The sequence below is a fragment of the Solea solea genome, chromosome 20 (genome assembly GCF_958295425.1).
Source record: "Solea solea chromosome 20, fSolSol10.1, whole genome shotgun sequence".
Taxonomy (NCBI): domain Eukaryota; kingdom Metazoa; phylum Chordata; class Actinopteri; order Pleuronectiformes; family Soleidae; genus Solea; species Solea solea.
The window spans coordinates 20,900,232-20,918,580 of record NC_081153.1 but is presented as its reverse complement, the minus strand read 5'-3'; the positions used below and the strand labels follow the sequence as shown (position 1 = coordinate 20,918,580).

General features: G+C 39.2%; 1 protein-coding gene across 1 annotated transcript in view; it reads right to left on the bottom strand.

Annotated features, from left to right (window-relative positions):
- Positions 1 to 18,349, bottom strand: part of LOC131447238 (uncharacterized) — a 54,968-nt gene that overhangs the window by 26,413 nt on the left and 10,206 nt on the right. Inside the window, exons 2-4 of the mRNA XM_058618860.1 lie at positions 14,839 to 14,929; positions 12,459 to 12,614; positions 7,182 to 10,435 (exon numbers count right to left, since the gene is read on the bottom strand). Of these exons, the coding sequence (XP_058474843.1) occupies positions 7,182 to 10,435; positions 12,459 to 12,614; positions 14,839 to 14,929 (3,501 nt within the window). The remainder of the gene's footprint in view (positions 1 to 7,181; positions 10,436 to 12,458; positions 12,615 to 14,838; positions 14,930 to 18,349) is intronic.

Sequence of the window (18,349 nt, the reverse complement as noted above, 5' to 3'; positions counted from 1 at the left end):
GTGTAGGACATTTATGGCCGTGCCGTGCAGTTTTCAGTTTTTGAAACAGATCTTTTGTTGTGAATAAATACAAATAAATACTGTGCTGAAATATTTTCAAAATATAAAGGCTGCAACTATTGATTATTTTCATAATTGTTTAATTGACTATTTTCTCGATTAACCTGTAAATGGTGATGTTTTGTCCACAAACCATTAAAAATGATTCAGTTTCAATGATTTCTTTGTGATTATGGAGCAAAGAAACAAGAAAATATTCAGCTAAAACATGAGAGAAACTCAAAAAAACACTCAAACCGATCAATCAATTACCAAAATAGTTGACAGTTAATTTAGTAATCAATTAATAATCTATTAAACAAATAATCCTTGCAGCCCAACATGACATATCATCAATGAAGTAACTCAGAATCACTGTATCATCATACCGTCGTTATCATTGGTGTCGTGTGTCCGTGCAATGGAAATGACCACCCAAATAATGTGAGAAGAAGAAAGACTGTGTACTTACTTTACTTGTTTCTCTCTGTGTCAGTATAACAAACAGAAGTTACTGTATCTTTACTGCTCTTTTCCTCCAAAGCAACAAAATACAACCTGCTCCTCCTCGCTGAACTGTCACACTCCCGGGACACACTGTTGGACCACACCTTTACCTTGGGGACAACCGTAAACTCTGGGCCTTATCTTAAACCTCCCATTAGGCTTCATTATCACTTTCAAATTTAGTCCAACGTGACACAAGAGCCAGTAAAGTGACACACAGAGTGTGTGGTGCAGGTGCAGTGAACCTGGCCTGGGCAATCATTTAATAACCACAATTATTGAATCATCATAAAAGGTCAATATTCAGCATAAAGACAGGCTTAAGCTTTCACTTTCATCCTGTAATTATCTGACATTTACTGCAATCATCATCAATGAGATTCCTACAGTCATATTGCTATATCGCCCTGCCCTAACTAAACATGTCCAAACTCAATCAAAGTCCGCTCACACATTCACACGTGCCTCATCACGAAACCAGACTCCTCATGGCCTTTCTGCAACACTTGACCTTTATAATAGGTAGGTCTGACATTTTAAGAGGTAAATGTTGGATAAATGAGTCACAACTTCTGTTTGTGCATCGTTATAGGATAAATCTTAAAGGAATACTTCACCGATTTGCATTTAGCTTTGTATTCCTAGAATAGGGGTAGTATTTTTTGAAAAATTGTGCTGAGTTGAGAAATATCTTCATTCTTTTCTTTGTTACGTGCCCACGCTAACGTGCCCAAGCGTCACTGGTGGGCACGCAACAAAGAAAACTCAGGGGAAACTGATATATACTATATATATATATATACTATATATATATATATATATATATATATATATATAATATACTACCCCTATTCCAGTAATACTAAAATACAGTCTCAAGTAAAGATAAAGATAGGGGGAGTGGACATCAAAAGAGTGCATGGAATTAAATTTCTTGGTGTAATAATAGATTGGAAATCTCACATAAAACATGTACAATCTAAACTGTCAAGAAGTATTTCAATTTTGAGCAAAGCTAAGTATATTTTGGATCACAAGTCACTACATATTCTATACTGTTCCCTGGTTTTACCATATTTCACTTACTGTACAGAAGTCTGGGGAAATACATGTAAATCTACATTGCAATCACTAATACTACTGCAAAAAAGAGCCATAAGAATAGTTCATAAAGCTGGATATCGAGATCATACAAATTCATTATTTTTAAAGTCAAAAACAATAAAGTTCATCGATATTGTAGAATTAAAAATGGCACAAAAAATATTCAAAGCAAAAAATAATGTATTACCTGATAATTTACAAAGACAATTCTTCAATAGAGAAGGGGGTTATAATCTGAGGGGGAAATTAGATTTGAAAACTGTTACTGTGCATTCAATCCGGGGGGTAAGACTGTGGAAAAGTATGAATGTAGTGTTGAGGCAATGTATAAGCCTGATTCAGTTCAAAGAAGGGATTTTCATAAAGTACAAAGAGCAAGAAGGAAGCCCATAATCACAGATTATATGATAAAAAACATGTCTTTGAACATGTAAACCGATAGATTTTGTGTACCAATGAGGTGGAATGTGCATCTGCATTTGTTTTCTTTTGTATGTTTTGTTTTTTGAATGTTCGTAATAAACAAATAAATACTAATACAAAGCTGAATGAAAATCGGTGAAGTATTTCTTTAAATAAAAGGCTGGAAATAATACATGCAAATTTATACGGCAACCCACAATAAATCACCTACGACGCACTCTCCTTGTCTATGTCTTCAGTATGTGTGTGTGTGTGTGTGTACACGCCTTTTTACAATTTATAGCTTTCTGTTAAAGGTCCAGTGTGTAAAATTAAGGTGACATTATTTTCAATTGGCAGAAATTGAAAAGAGACAAATATGTATATATGTATGCAGTGAGTGCGTAAACAGTCCTTATTTCTCTTTGTTTAATGCCGGTGGTATCTGACTTTCAAAATAAAAGTCATTTTGGCTTGATAAGCAATGACTATACAGCACTTTTCTGTCTTGATGACAACTCAAAGCTGCTTCACACTACAGTTTTGCCACTCACACTTTCATACAGCGCATATACTATCACTCATCGTTCACACTCATTCACACGCTGCCAGCACAGCCGTCAGGAGCAACGTGGGGTTAAGTGTCTTGCCACACACAGGTCACATCGGCATGCAGCCCAGCGGAGCCGGGAATCGAACAACCTTCCACTCTACCAATGAGCTACCGTCGCCTCGTCAATGGTACAAGTGATAAGAGAGATTTATTTTGTACTGCGCAATTTTTTCACTCATAACACAGCCACAGTGTGCATGGTGCAGGACTCTGACACACTGTACCTTTAATGCAGTCATAAGGATTAAATAATTCAAGTCTAAAGACTGTATTACTTATGTGCTAAATAACAAACAACCATTCCGATCCACACACTAAAGGCGAGTACCTCGGAATTATGTCCCCACACGGACGTTGCCTAACATGCCTCCTTCATCTGAGAATGACAGCTTTGTGCGCGCTACAGCCACAAGCGGATGCCGAGGATATTTAAGTCTTTCCTAAAGCAAATAACATGGCTACGGTGTTCAATACATGCAAACACAACTGACGAGAAACACTGCATCCAGGGTGGAACCTTCATTCATATTCATTTTTACATGTTTGATTTATAGTTGTGAGCAAGCGCAGGTTGAGAAGCCACCAGGGAAAATGGGACTTCAGAATAAAACTAAAAAGAAGATCAGATCAGATGGAGTTTCTGCGTCAACATGTATGATTTACATAACCAATGTAAGAACGCGTCCTTACATTCACTCTCCCTTCCCTACACACTGAACCAACAGGAGGATTAAAGACTTGCACAGCAGTTGAGTAAATAAACCCTCTCTAAGAAGACGAATGTTTGCCTCGCTGTCAAACACAAGCATGGCTTCAAGCTTTGAAGGAAAGTGGTTGAAACAGGAGTCACTTAGTAAAGGAAACTTCACAGCTACTTACCCTAACCAACCGTAGAAGACAAATCCTCCAGTGCAGTGTGCAGAGGTCACGTCACAAAAACTCAGCAATGTCCAAACAAATCCACCAATCATTAAATATAGTGGGATGAAGAACTTATTCAAATAAAAACAAAGAAGGCTGCATTTTATTTCTTCATATTTTTCACTGTTTTCATAAAAATGTAACACATACATTTACGTCTTTACCTTCTTATCTTTGCATTCGAGACACAGTATCTGATGGTGTCTGCAATGTTACCTTCTGATTAAATCTATAACCGAGAAATTGTCCCAAAATCGAATCCCAGTATCAGTCAGAAAAATGTCCCTAAAGCCCTGAAATGTAAGAGCACCTTTTGAAACGTGACATGTTTGCCTGATGTAACTTCACAGTAATAAAAGCATTCTTGCAAGTTCAGGCAGTGAGCGAGAGTCTGCCCGCAACCTGCTATTAAAATGATTTTACTAAATAAATAAATAAATAAAAGAATGAATGAATGAATGAATAAAAGTTTGACTTTTGTCAAAGGGCCAATCAGGACAATGACTCTGTTCAGTTCTGAGGAAGCTGAATGTAACTTTCCTTCTGTGACCTGTCAAAATAAGAGTCCCCTTGACATAACATAGATAAAATAACACAATAGAATATTATGTCGATTGATTTCCTTGTCATCGACCTCCTGATAGTCTATTGTAGACAATCTGAAAGCAGATACTTTACTATTTTGCATTTTATTTTAAGCGTCGTAAAAAACATATTATGAAAACACAAGAACATTATTTTCTATTTTTTATTTATTCATTCACATTTTTTTTACTTTAAATTGTAAAAAAATAAAAGTATTTATCTATATCTGCTGTTTTAGTCAGTGCTGGTTCATGTGTTTTGCCATTCAGATGAGATAGCATGTGCCTTTTTGATTTGTCTACTTTCTTTTTATTCTATATTCAAATCTCAACAGCACTGTGTGGAGGTTCAAGGCTACAGGACTCCCTGAACCGAACCTCTGAGTCTGGTTCAAGGTGTGGTTGAAAAATTCCCTTTAAATGCTCCACAGTCGGAGGGAATTCTCCACAAGTTTGTCATTCCAGCTGTCTGCAGTGAGCTGTCAGGCAACACAACAGTCAGTGAGTCAGCGTAGAAAGAAAAACAAAGGACAAGTGGCTCGACCAGAAACACCTGTACTATCAGGAAAATACTAAAAAAGGACGTCGAGAGATGTCTTAATAAGTTCTGAACTTCAGAAACAAAGTGATGCCACAAATATAACTAAAAACTATTTAGAGTTCACAGACATTGTAACATGTGACCCTTTAGCGATGAGTCTACCTCCTCCTGAATCTTCTCATTCAGAGTCTGTGTTGTGTGTTGGTAAGTTAGGCGGGGGGAAAAATACAGAAATGCTGTGTTGGAGACTTTGCACCTATAAAACAGCTCCTCCTTTCCAGCTGACACTCATTCTGACGCTATTAAACATGATGGAACCAGTTGATTTCAGCTCCACATGTTTGACGAGACATTACTGACATATTTTATTTGCAGCACAATCAGACGACACGTTGCAGTAAACCTGTGCAAACATCTGATGTCTTTAATGTAAACGCTGTTCAAGTCAAGCTACAGATCTTTTGTAACCCCCTTTTATTGTGTTTCTAAGTCCTACTTTCTACAGATTTCCATTATCTTACATTTTTAACAGTAGCCCGAATCTTCCACTGAAGTAAAAGTCACGTCTTTGCTGCCATCTTGTGGTTTTTAAATGAATAGTGCTGAGAAAAGAAGAAGAGTGTCTCACACGACTGACTCACCCTGATGCCTATTAGTAACGTTTGCTGTAAGAAAACAATTAGTCCATTGTAAAATGCTCGTAAACCGGGAAGGTCACAAGTTCAATCCCGGCAGGGAAGAGCAAGGCACCCAATCCACCCACTGCTCCCCGGATGCAGATAAATGCTGTCCACTGCTGTTGTGCATTACATGCAGACCGTGTCGTGTTCATATCATTTGCAGCTATGATGGCATATCTGCATCCGTCACCTGTCATGAGCTGCAAATTCCCTTAGAAATCTACCCCGAACATCTGCACTTTATCTCCAGGAAACAAGAGAAAGAAATCAAGCGAATGTGGCCACTGTTCTCCAGAAAACACGCAAAAAAAATCCTCCTTGATAACAGCTATGGATTGAATGTGACACGTAAAATAAACACATTACTAACAAGCAAATAAGCGCAGGATAAATGACAACCTTATGTGTGAGGACATTTCAATATCAAGTGATTGATTACCTACTAATTATCCGTTCATTGCAAGTGAGTAATTGCTTTCGTTGCAGATTCACCTGCTGATCATTTTTCACAGATAACTGATCAAGTGTTTGGTCTAAGAGGAGACAAGTGTGACAAATGACGCAGTAGAGTCCAAATATTTAAGATATTCTTGAACTGAACTATTGACTAACTGAAAATGTATATTTTAAATGATATTCCACCTAAAATTCACATTTGTACAATCACACACTCGCCTATGTTAATATATACTTAGAATGCAGCTGTAGAACTGAGCAGAACAGTTGTTTTCAGCATGAATTCATGTCAGAAAAACTAAAATTGTTGAAAGACAGAAAATACTGATTTTTTCAGAGACTCAGGTTGGCAGAAACTCACCAACACACACACACACACACACATTCCTGCTGGATCAATGAGGACAATAGTGTACTTGTGATGAAAAAATAGATCGATCAGCAAGAAATCAATTCATAAATAGAGTAAATAAACCAAATATTTGCTGGTCCTTGCTTCTCAAATTGAAAGACTTGCTTGTATTTGTTTCATGGTTCAATAGAGTGAGTTTTCCTTCTATTTTAAACATGAAGACATCATGAAGTGAGGACTTGTTAGTCTTTTTTTAAGTTACTAGATCTTACGCTAAACTATGTGGCATGTGAATTCTGCGTTGCCTGGCGCACCGATTTGTGAAAAGACTGCATTGTTGCATTGAACAAATACAATGCATGAGAGAAATCAATCAGTGTACACAAAGTTGTCAAGCTGCCAACTCCAGTGAGAATTCAAAACAGCCAATCATCCGCAGCCATATTACTTCTGACATGTAGCATTTAAAGTTAAAGGTAAACACGGGGACTGTTGGTAAACATGGCAGCTCGTCAACAACGCCGCCGCTGCTGCTCCTGCTGACCTGAGGAAATATTTGGCCATCACAGGGCTTCAGGGCTTTATCAGATGAAACTTGTTCTTGTAATGTTTTGGAAGTCACTCCACAGAGTTCACAGAGAGTTTTGCTGGCTCCAGTTTTGAGTCTTAAGGCAACAAAGAAACTTGATTCAGTTTAAAGGGAAGATAATGATTGGGTTTAAATTAGAACATTTTTACAGTTCTCGAGGCAAACTTCTCCCATGTGCTGTTCACACTCGTCGTAATTCTGTACAAAGGCTTCAATATTCCAAATTACATAATTGTCAACTTCGCAAATTAACTCCCACTCCATTAACCTAAAAATCGTGGCCAGAAAAACGATTACAACTACTTTATGTTGTTAATTAAAAACCCCAGTGAACACACACACACACACAGCCCTGGACTAAGACAAGTTTCAGTGTTAAGATTTGCCACTCACCCGGGCTGCAGGTTGGGCTGAACTTGCGCCAGAAGCTCGTGTCTCTCTGAGGAAGAAGTGCCCTCACGCTGACTCTCAGGCTGGGGCTGCAGTGTGCCAGTGTCTGCAGTTACAAGGCTTGACAGCTCGACTGTCACCTGCTCGTGCAGTGTCCTCCCTCCGTCTGCACTCCGAGAAATTGTATCCACCCACTCACTACTCTGCGGGGCCCTATTGTCTTCGATCTCTGTGGCATCTGATTGCAGCTCAGTGTTGTGTGTTGAAAAGCCTGTGACGACCTGTGCTTCAGTTACAGACATATCTGTGACCGTGTTACTCTTGGATTCAACGCTTTCTGCACTTTGAAATGGCTTCTCTGTCTCTGTAGACGTGGGATTCGTCTCACTGTCCTCTTTTGTGTTACTTGAAGCAGGATGCATGTACTCAGAATGATGTTTGTCAGACAGACAGTCTGTCTCCTGACTCAGGAGCTGCTTCCCCCCATGAAGGTAGCCTTCTGTTTCTGAGTCCATGGTCCAGTTTCTGTGTGACCACTCCCCCTGCACATGCTGCTCACTGGAGGGTGGAGCGTTCTCGCATACCTTGAGTGAGTTCACCAGCCGAACCGGTGTGGCTGGTAACTCCTCCTCCTCCTCCTCCTCCTCCTCTTTAATCTGTGGCAACGCTCTGCTTGCTCCTTCTCTCTCCTGCCACCTTGCATCACTAGTCACAAGAAAGTGTGACATGAGCGTTTCCTGGAGTCGACTTTCCACTGTCCCACCGAAATCTTCGCCTCGGCCCACGTTTCCTACGTCATTCAGCATTTTCACAACCACCACCCTCACATCTCCCTCATCTTCCTGGCTCTTTGCTCCCCCTGCCCTCCACTCCATCTCTTTCACCACACAGACGTCCTCTCTTTCCTCCACCGCGTGAATCTCTTCTTCCCCGCTCTCATCCGTGTTGTCCTCCTCCGCGCTGTAGTACACCTCCATGGCGCTGCCATCGTCTGACCCCACGCTCAGATACGTCGGGCTCAAGGGCCCTTCACTTTCCTCTGACAGCACAGAACCAGGAGCAGCATAAAAGGTCTCCGGCTCTTCGATTATCAGCTCCAGACTCTTGACTGCGCTCATTTTCTCCAGCGCAGGAGAGGGACAGACAGAGTCTGTGCTCGCTCCGTCAGTGACTAACTCTTTGACCAGGATCGCTCTCTGTTTGGTGTCAGTAACCTGAGTATCTGTCCCATGGGATGCTGCATAGTCAGGAATGGGAGGGGCAGAGCTTTGAAGCACAGGAACTGACCTGACAAAAGTGCTGTAATTGTCTGATTCTGCATCCGAATGAGTCAACTCAGAGTAAGGAATGTTTTTAGCAACTGGTTCAGCAGGTGAACGTGGAGAGGAAGGGAGGTAACTGTAGTGGATGTCTGTTTGAAAGTCAGTAGGAGTCAAGGTTTGGGAAAAGGGAGAATCAATGTCAGGAGAATATGACAAGTTTGAGTATGAGACATTTGTTTCTGTGTTACATTCGTTTAAGGTTTTGACCGTGACGGGCTGGGACTTTGGGCTCAGAAGGCTACTGTCGGTGACACGTGAAGATGACGAGCGAGAGTACGAGACGTTCGTTTCTGAGGTACCTTCGTTTAGGGTTTTGACCGTGACGGGCTGGTACTTGGGGCTCGGAAGGCTACTTTGGGTGGGAGTCGGAGGGTTTGAGAAAGTACTCTCTGCAAAATCAATTCTACCATCAATATCACGTGAAGGCGACAGGCGAGAGTACGAGACGTTCGTTTCTGAGGTACCTTCGTTTAGGGTTTTGACCATGACGGGCTCGGACTTTGGGCTCGGAAGACTACTTTGAGTGCCTGATTGAGTGTTTGAGAAAGTTCTCTCAGCAAAATCCGTTCTGCCATCAATGTCACGAGAAGATGACAAGTTAGAGTACGAGACATTGGTTTCTATGTTACATTCATTTAGGGTTTTGACCATGACAGGCTGGGACTTTGGGCTCAGAAGGCTACTTTCGGTGGAAGGCAAAGGGTTTGAGAAACTACTCTCTGCAAAATCCATTTTGCCATTATTGTCACGTGACGATGACATGTTTGAGTATGAGACATTGGTTTCTGTGTTACATTCATTTAAGGTTTTGACCATGACAGGCTGAGACTTTGGGCTCAGAAGGCTACTTTCGTTGTCGTATGAAAATGACGGGCGAGAGTACGAGACGTTAGTTTCTGAGGTACCTTCGTTTAGGGTTTTGACCATGACGGGCGGGGACTTGGGGCTTGGAAGACTACTCTGAGTGCCAATTTGTGAAGCTGACAGGTGAGAATACGAGACGTTCATTTCTGAGTGACTTTCATTCGAGGTTTTAACCATGATGGCCTCCGACTTGGTGCTCAAATGACTACTTTTGGTGTAGTTTTGAGGTGGTGAGTTTGAGATGGACGAGATCACCTCGGAGGAGAAGCTCTGAGGGAAAAGTGAGTCGTACAACGCTCCATAAACCACATTCTCACTGTAAAGTCGGGGACTCTTCTCGCTCCTTTTAGCCGAAGTTGTGGGGACACTTTTGGTAATTTCTCGAGCAGATCTGGAGACATCTTCATGGAAGGTAGCAGGAGCTGTGCTCAAAGCGGCTGTGACAGTCTCAGCTCGAGGAGTGGCGGACGACTCTGTTAGTGAGTCAGCACTTCTCAGGGAGAGTTCCCCACTTGGAGCTGTGCTTCCAGCTGCGCCAGTTAATGTAACACCAGTGGATTCAGTAGGTGAGATGTTTGTTTTTGTGTAAGGCTGCTGGAGAGTATCATTATCACAAAGGCCATTGCTTGAGAAGCCTGAATCAGCTGCTGCTGCTGCTGCTTTGTGATCCGTGGTGTGAAGCATGACTGGAGGCTGGGTAGCTGGGAGACTGGGTGTAGCCTTGTTATCAGCAAGATAAATACTCTCTGCATCACCTTTGGACATGTTATCATGAACAGGAATGCTGACGTTGTTGTCATTTAACTCCGGAATGGAATGGACGGTTGCTGTTGGTATTTCTAAGGAATGAAAGTCACCTGGAGGCTGCTTTGATTCAATCGGTGCGTCCGTCGTGACATTTGACTCTGACTGGTCGGACACAGCAAAGTATGAGTCGAAAGGGTTTGTGTCCACAGGGGGAGGAGACGGGATGTCAAATTTATGGATCTTGTCAAGTTCCGGTTGAGACATACTGAACATGGCCCTTACGTCCCCTTGATCCAGCTCCACCTGACTGAGATCCATAGTAGCCTACAAGAAGATCATTCACAGTTTCAGTCATGAGATCATAAAGACTTTGCCATGAGGCAATCATAAAGTCATAATCAGCAAACATTTCCTGAAAAGCTAATGGTAGAACCTGATGTGAATTGTGTAAGTTGTGGAAAATAAACACCAAACATGGCATTGAGTGACAACTCACACCATCCAATAGGAGCCTGGTTGCAGGTGATGCGTGAAATTCAGGCTTGACACTGACACATTAATGATCAATTTGCACAATATAGGATATATTTTTGCTGATGTTCAATATGCCGATATATCAGGTGTGCTTGGGCCAATAATCAATACTGATATATACGGTATATGATTTTCACTGTGCCCAACTGCAGACGTCATTTTGAAATCAAGCAGCCTGTTCAGCCTAAAGTTTTAGTCATTTTTCACATTGGGGATCTTATGTTTGACAGTATCTGATAGTGATAGTGACCCGCCAGGCAAAACCATGAGTATACAAATAAAAAAGTTTTTTTTTTTTTTTTTTACAAAATTAGGGATTTTCGTTTTTTTTTTTTTAAATATGCAAGTTGAAGTTTAGAAGAAGCCGCTACATGCTTCAAATCACAGTATTGTGGGTCTTAAAACCATAAACTTTGTATGTCAATTAGGGTTGTTCGATCACTGTGAATGGCAATATCACATTCCACTGCTTTCGTTCTTTTTCGGCCAATCAGCTGCTCCTCACAGAGGAAACACATGGCTACTTAATATACAGCTGCTGCTGTAGAGGCTATGCGTGTGTTTTTGAAGATGGACAATGAAAAACATAAGATAGAAGAGCTAAATCGTGGCTGATGCAGCGCAAATCTTTGGCTGTACTTCTTAACGAAGGCAGACGCTTCCGGTCATACTCCGATCTCACTGCTCACAGACTTTATGCTAACGCGTTAGCATTTAAGCTAGCGCACTTTCTCCAGAGTTTATACGCACACGGGTGGATTTTTTAGTCCCGAACGAGAGTGGCAGGACCTGAGAATAACTGGACACCTGGAGGCGAACAGAAACAGTCATTCTGAGATGAAAAAGAAAGCACCCCGAACCTCTTATTAACATTCTATCTTCTTATGGGGTGAGTTTTCTTTAGCGAAAGAAAAATGATCTGCAGAAAGAAACAAAACACCTGCGTCAACCGCTGCAAAGCGACGCAAAACCGGAAACACGCACACACCCCAAAACACAAGCAGAAACGAAAACACCAGCATATTCAAAGACTGAAGTGGGTCTGTGGGAGCGCTCGTTTTCGTTCAGCTCTACGACCAGCCGTTACAAAGCTCGGTGACTACTTTATTCTTACTTTATTATTATTAAAATACCTTTAATAAGTCATTATCCGACTGCGACCCACTTCCGTTTCTGAATATGCTTGTGTTTTGCGGTTTGTGTGTGTTTTCGGTTTTGCATTTTGTTTCTTTCTGCAGATCATTTTTGTTTTGCAGCGCGTCTTTGTATTTGCATTTTTTTTTTTCTTCATTTGTGATTTTGAATCTGCAGCGTTTGTGAATATGCAGCTCGTTTCTCCTCCTGCAAGTCTTTTGGGTCGTTGCCGTGCATTTGCCCCCGTCAGCCACCGTACAATGATGATATGGTGCCGATAATATTTGTGCAACTATTTTGAATTCTACTGATCTTTGAAACACATAGAATAAACTTACCAATGACATTTACAGAACATGGTATCGTTTCCTTTATATATATGTGTGTGTGTGTATATATATATATATATATATACATACACACATATATATATATATATACATACACATATACATATATATATATATATATATATATATAATGAGAATTTGGAGGTTGAGAACTATGACTTTACACTAAACTGCGATGCATTATTAGGGGAAACAAACAAACAAACATAAAATAACAGTAAATGGCCAGTTAAGGCATCACATTTCTCAAAAGGTTGCAAATATAATGTGAGGAAATGTTATGGTCACATGTCACTTTGGGAAAAATACGACAAGTGAATGATGTTTACCTCGTCATCTTCATCAATATCTGAGTTGTGGAGTCCGTGCAGGCTCTTAGACATAGTGTCTCCATTCCTCCTCTTCTTCTTTTTAAAACCAAAGGAAAATGTGGCAAACCTTTTGGGCTTACGGAGGTCCATCTCTGAATAGCTGATTTCTTTGCCCTGAGAGGAGGACAGAGGGATGAAGAAACAAAGGGAGAGAATTAATATAGTGTATAATGCAAAAGGCAGAATTTCATGTAATTCAAACTAGTTGATGACAGCATTTACAAATATTGTGTCTGATTGTGATGACTACATTTCCATATTCACTTGTTAAGGAGTTTAGTTAGACTTTAAATAAACAGCAAACATACCTCACCATTTTATTTAAGCTGGTGCCAGTTATTATTATCATTATTAAGCTGCTTTTAAAACCCTCTTCTGACAGTGGTATAATAATGAGATGATTGCACAAGGAAACACTGCTCTACTAGAAATATTATCAAGAAGAGTTGACTCCCTAACTTCATTCCAAGCAGTAAAAGCTGCTCCACCCTTAAAAAAAATGAAAGACTAGTAGAACACGATCTACTAAACCTACGAGCTGCCGGCTCAGACACAGTGGAGTGGAGGGGTTTTGACAGAAGAGCAATGTTCAAACTTTTACTGCAAATAACAATATGCAGCCAAAATAGAAGCAGAAAACAAAGTTAAAAAGTGACTAAAAGCTTTTATTTATTAGTTTTTTTATTATTTTTATACACACACACACACATATATATATATTTATACACACACACGGGTGTTCCTGATCAGATTTTGATAAAAAAAAACTATATATAAAGCGTGTTGTTGATGGCAGACATTGATTGCAGAGATAGAAGTCATGCTATGCTGGCAATGCTGAACCGTGATGACAAAAAGGCAAACAGAGAACAAAGCTGTCCGTCAATGTCATCTGACAGATTTGAAACTGGGTGTGCCTCCAGAATTCTTTCCTCTCTGATGGATAGTTTGGAGAGTTTAAAAAGGCTAGAGAGGCAAAGTGTGTAAGTGTTGGACAGAGTAACTAGCACAGTATGTTACACTACAAAGGGTCAGAGATAACAAAGACAGTCGGACTTTGACCTTTTCACTGATTTATATGAATGTGACGCCAATGAGTACTGACCTTTATTTTGCATCATAATATAAGACAATGTCCTGTGTGGTTTAAGTTAAACTTGTAACCAATAAAATGTGACTTTTTACATGTATTCCTAGCTGTCATAGCTTTCACCTAAAAAACACAACATTTGAGGTAAATAATATTTTTTATAAAGATCCAGGATACCAAGGATATATAATATACAATTAAATTGTATTTAATTTAAATTGTATTTCATTTCATAATTATCACACATAGATGCTCATTGGCCCCAGACCCTGACTTAAATCTGTTCTGCTGCCAAAGAAAGAAAGAAAGAAAGAAAGAAAGAAAGAAAGACAGACAGACAGATTATATCTTTATTTTTCTATGAAGCCTCAGCTACAAGCAGTCTGCTGAGTAAAGTGGTGGCGCCCTCTTCTGGAGAAACTATCAAGTATCACATCTATAAACACAGCTACTGTAAAGACAGAAGCAAAACAACCATCTCATGTGAGGGAAACAAACCACATGCAGGAGACTTTGTAAAGGTTTGGATCTGCTACTTATTTGGTGATGTGGCGCCCTCTAGTGGAGTCCTGGTGCACACAGCTCACACTTACCCAGCTGTGTTTGTTTGAGGGAGGAACTCAGTCTGAACGATATGATTGTGTGTGGTTGAATAATACAAATGTATATGATTGTGCGTCTCTGCATTGTGCAGATTAAGAGCTATTTGCAGGTGAGGTTATTTGTTTTGGGTTTTTTTAAATTAACAGCGTCTTTCAAATATGAAAATATGTCATTTTACTGACAGTCACTCATGCACATGTGAGAACACACACACACACACACACACAGTCGCACAGTAACGTGCAAAATTCAACTTTCCTACAAACTAATGTCACAGTTAACATTGACATATTGATTTTGTACAGTATTAATAACTGAAACTGAATTAGTTACGTTTAATAAATTGTTCACTGCACGTCAGGAAAAAGTGGGTTACAACATGTGACTTTAAAGCTTTTATCACTCGGCATGAGGGCAATCCCTTCAAAATAAAAGCTATAATTTATTCATATCAGGTTCCAATGACCTAGAAACATTTTGAAGCCTTGTGGGCAAACACACACAAAGTCTGGTTTCCATGACTTCAGAGGACATTACATTGACTTAGATTCATTTCCTGTAGATTAACTCAAACCTTAACCATAACTATTACTGTCCTAACCATAACCTCATCCATACGATAAGTGTGACAACCCCTTGACTGACCTTTGACCTGGATGTGGTGGCATAAAGAGAGGTCCTCTTGTCGGCATCCCAGGCTTCTCCATCCTCAGCTGTGTGGTTGGGCTCAGCATCACTGAGGGCAACACAAACACACAATTTTAAAGCAATATTTAACCAAAAGTCAATTTCTTTGATTAACAAGTTCATATACACATACAAATGCATGCCATCAAATAAACTAATGTAAGTGATGAGTATTTAAACGCACAGTAGGTCATTTCTGCCACTGATGGTCTTTTAATTAAAAACAATAGGAGACCTAGTTCTACATTATTAAAAAGCAGCGTGGGATCAAATAAGCTGTTGTGTTGTATGGTTCCCCTGTGAGCAGAGGTGATCCTAGACTCTGGGGGGCCCAGGCAAAGGAGCTAATTGGGGCCCTTCACCATCCACTCACAGGAATTGGCTCATGTTCATGTCTTCTTAACCAACTCCAAACCGAACCGAACATAAAACCTGTGTCGCGGTTGGAAAAGGCAGATTTGAGACTCCCAGAGTTTGTGCTTCCAATCCAAATACGGCCACCAAACTTTCTTAGATTACTATTTAGTTGATATTTAAAGTTAAAGAAACAAAAAAAATTACATTTGAAGAAAAAACGTTAGAATGGGTAAACAGCTAAACTGCTGTATTTCACATGAAGTTGTGGTTGAGAATGAGGGGTTCAAGTATTTGCTCTGTGTGTTTTATTACTTTATGTGAAACACTGTAAACAACCCTTAGGCTGTTGTAAAGGGCTATATAAATAAACACTGATTTATTGATTATATAACATTAGTCATGTCATTCTTATATATAGATATTTTAATGCTGGGGTGTTATATATTATTAAAATACACTTCTGTTATTATTCAATTGTACTTTGATGTTTGGGTACTGATTCCATATGTATTGCAGTTCTCATTAGGGCTGAACAATGAATCGAAATGTTATCAAAATCACAATATGGAGGAGGAGCAATATTTCAAATGACCATTTTAGATAAAATACAATTAAATAACCTTTGCACATCTTATTCTACAGACTGAAGAAAACATTTTTGTTTCTCACACATCTGCACAAATATCACACTAAACATTTTAAATGTTATTGAAATTAAAAGAATAATAAAAATTATCATTCCTTCTCATATGACGAATCATGTTGCAATTTAAGTCCAAATAATGGCAATTGGATATGTATTAAATATCTTCAGCCCTCGTTTATCGCAAATCTACATTTATTACTTTTGTATTTTTCCATTGGTGATTTTTTTTTGGGATGAAATTGAATATTAACAATGTGTGATAATATCTACCACACATTTCGATTATACAGGGTTCTTACAGAGCCTTGAAAGTCTGGAAAATACTTGATTTTAAATATAGTGTTTTCAAGGTTTGAAATGTGTTTGAAATTTGGAAATTAAAATAAAATAAAGGCATAATGTTTTTTCTCCGCCGTCTCGTACGAGTGTCGCTCCCCGTGTTTTCTTTCCTTGCACACGCCCCTCACCTGGCGATCGCGTCAGGAATGTTCCAGAACCCCTTCGTTTTTCGTTCATCTCATATTGGATAATGTTACTTTGAATGAATGTTAATTCATGTTCGCCTTTGTAGGTTACAACACATTCCGAGTTGTGTGTTATTGACTTGCCGATACAAATAAATAGTATGCTAAATTGACGCTCAGAACCGTTAGCAATTAGCTGGTCAGCTAGTTTCAGTCATTGCATCAAATGCATGTTGTTAGCTAGATAGCATTAGCTCGGGGGTTACGTCATGCTAACGCAGGGCTCTCAATTCTCACACACTGAGCGTGGCAGTCACGCTTGTCGGTCTTTTGTCACACACTCCCGCCACACATTGTATTTCTCACGCTGAAAAAAAAAGATAAAATAAAGTTATCTGTTGCGCCGCTATCGCTATGGAACCGGGAGGAAAGTGTTATGTGCTTGCCTGTTTACTCCTGAGCGGTGCTCACTTTAGTTGATACTCCATCTTGTGGCCAAAAGGATAAACCACACCTCTCTGTATGCGCTACTTCTCATCACAGGAACTGGAGCACAGATACTATTTTATGAGCTACAATACATTAATAAAAACTGGACATAATAACCTCTTAACATTTGAAATGAAATAACTTAAAAAAATATATAGGAAGGGGTGTGGCTTATTCTGTTATCATTTCTCCTCCTTACACTAGTGTAGTCATATTTCCATCATCTGTTGTTGTTTCTTTTCGTTTTGAAATAATAATTTGAAGTGCAGTTGCATATAGTCCATTTTAGTCAGGAAGTTACTTTTAGTTGTAATATTACATTTTTAGATTTTACAGTACTGTGCAGAAGTCTTAAGCCACCGTTAGATTTGTTGTTTTAGCAATGCTATAACGACAATAGAGGATAATTACACATCCAGAGAATATGTATGCAGTTTTTTGTTGTTGTTGTTGTTTTTTTTTGTTGTTTTTTAAAAACATCCTTTACAGGTGTCAAGTATTTAGTATTTAGCGTGATCTACCCTTACACTTGAACAATAACCCAGCTCTGTTAATACTGGAGTCGGACCTTAATTAATGTTACTGTAAATCCTGTTTGTCATTCATAAAAGATTGTTCCCCTGCTATGTAAATTGGGTTGTCATATCTGCAAAAGAGCAACAGTAAAACATAAATGAATATAAACGGGGAGGATTATTTGTCATATATATGTATATATAGAGTTTAAGTGCTGGAAAAGTTTTACTCTTAAAAAGCTGTACGAACCCTGATTATAATTTATTATTAATTGTGTTGTATTCACTAGGTAATACACCTAGTCACATAAAAATGACAATAACGAAGGTATTTAAATAAATTCTAAGAGTACAGCAACTCAGTAGTATCGACTTAAATAAACCAAAACTGAAGGATACAAATCTTGAGATAATATCCCACAAGCAGTGTTAGGGGGTAACAAATTACAATTTCCATGATTTCTGTTTCACATCTTGGGAAAACTAAAGCACAACCTGACCCCACGTCAGTCTCGTGACAGACCTCCTTCCTCCAGTCATGTAAATTTACTGCAGAAAGACAGTCTGATATTTACATATATTTGTTTCTTAGTTTCATTGAGCCAGAATATTTTAGATTTGTGTTTGTTTTTTGAGAGGCCATCTCTCTATGCTGCCTCTGCAAACACACTGGCTGCTCAGACGTCAAGGGTGGGGCTGATGTTTTGCACAAAAAGCCATTTTCACAAAACAATGTTGTTGTTTTTTTTAACTCACTAACTCATGAGAACAGAGACTCACACAAAGTCACTCAATCACATTCATCCTGAGGTCGATCTTATCACTGGTGCAATTTAATATGAAAACTATTCCCTGTCTTTTTTAAATTTTTATTTTATTTTCAATATGCAATTTCCACATGCATGTTTTTTCCACAACTCCAACCTTTGAGTATTGTTACAGAAGAAAAAAAGAGGATAACATGTTGCCTGTCACAACAAAGTAGTGAATCACTGTCT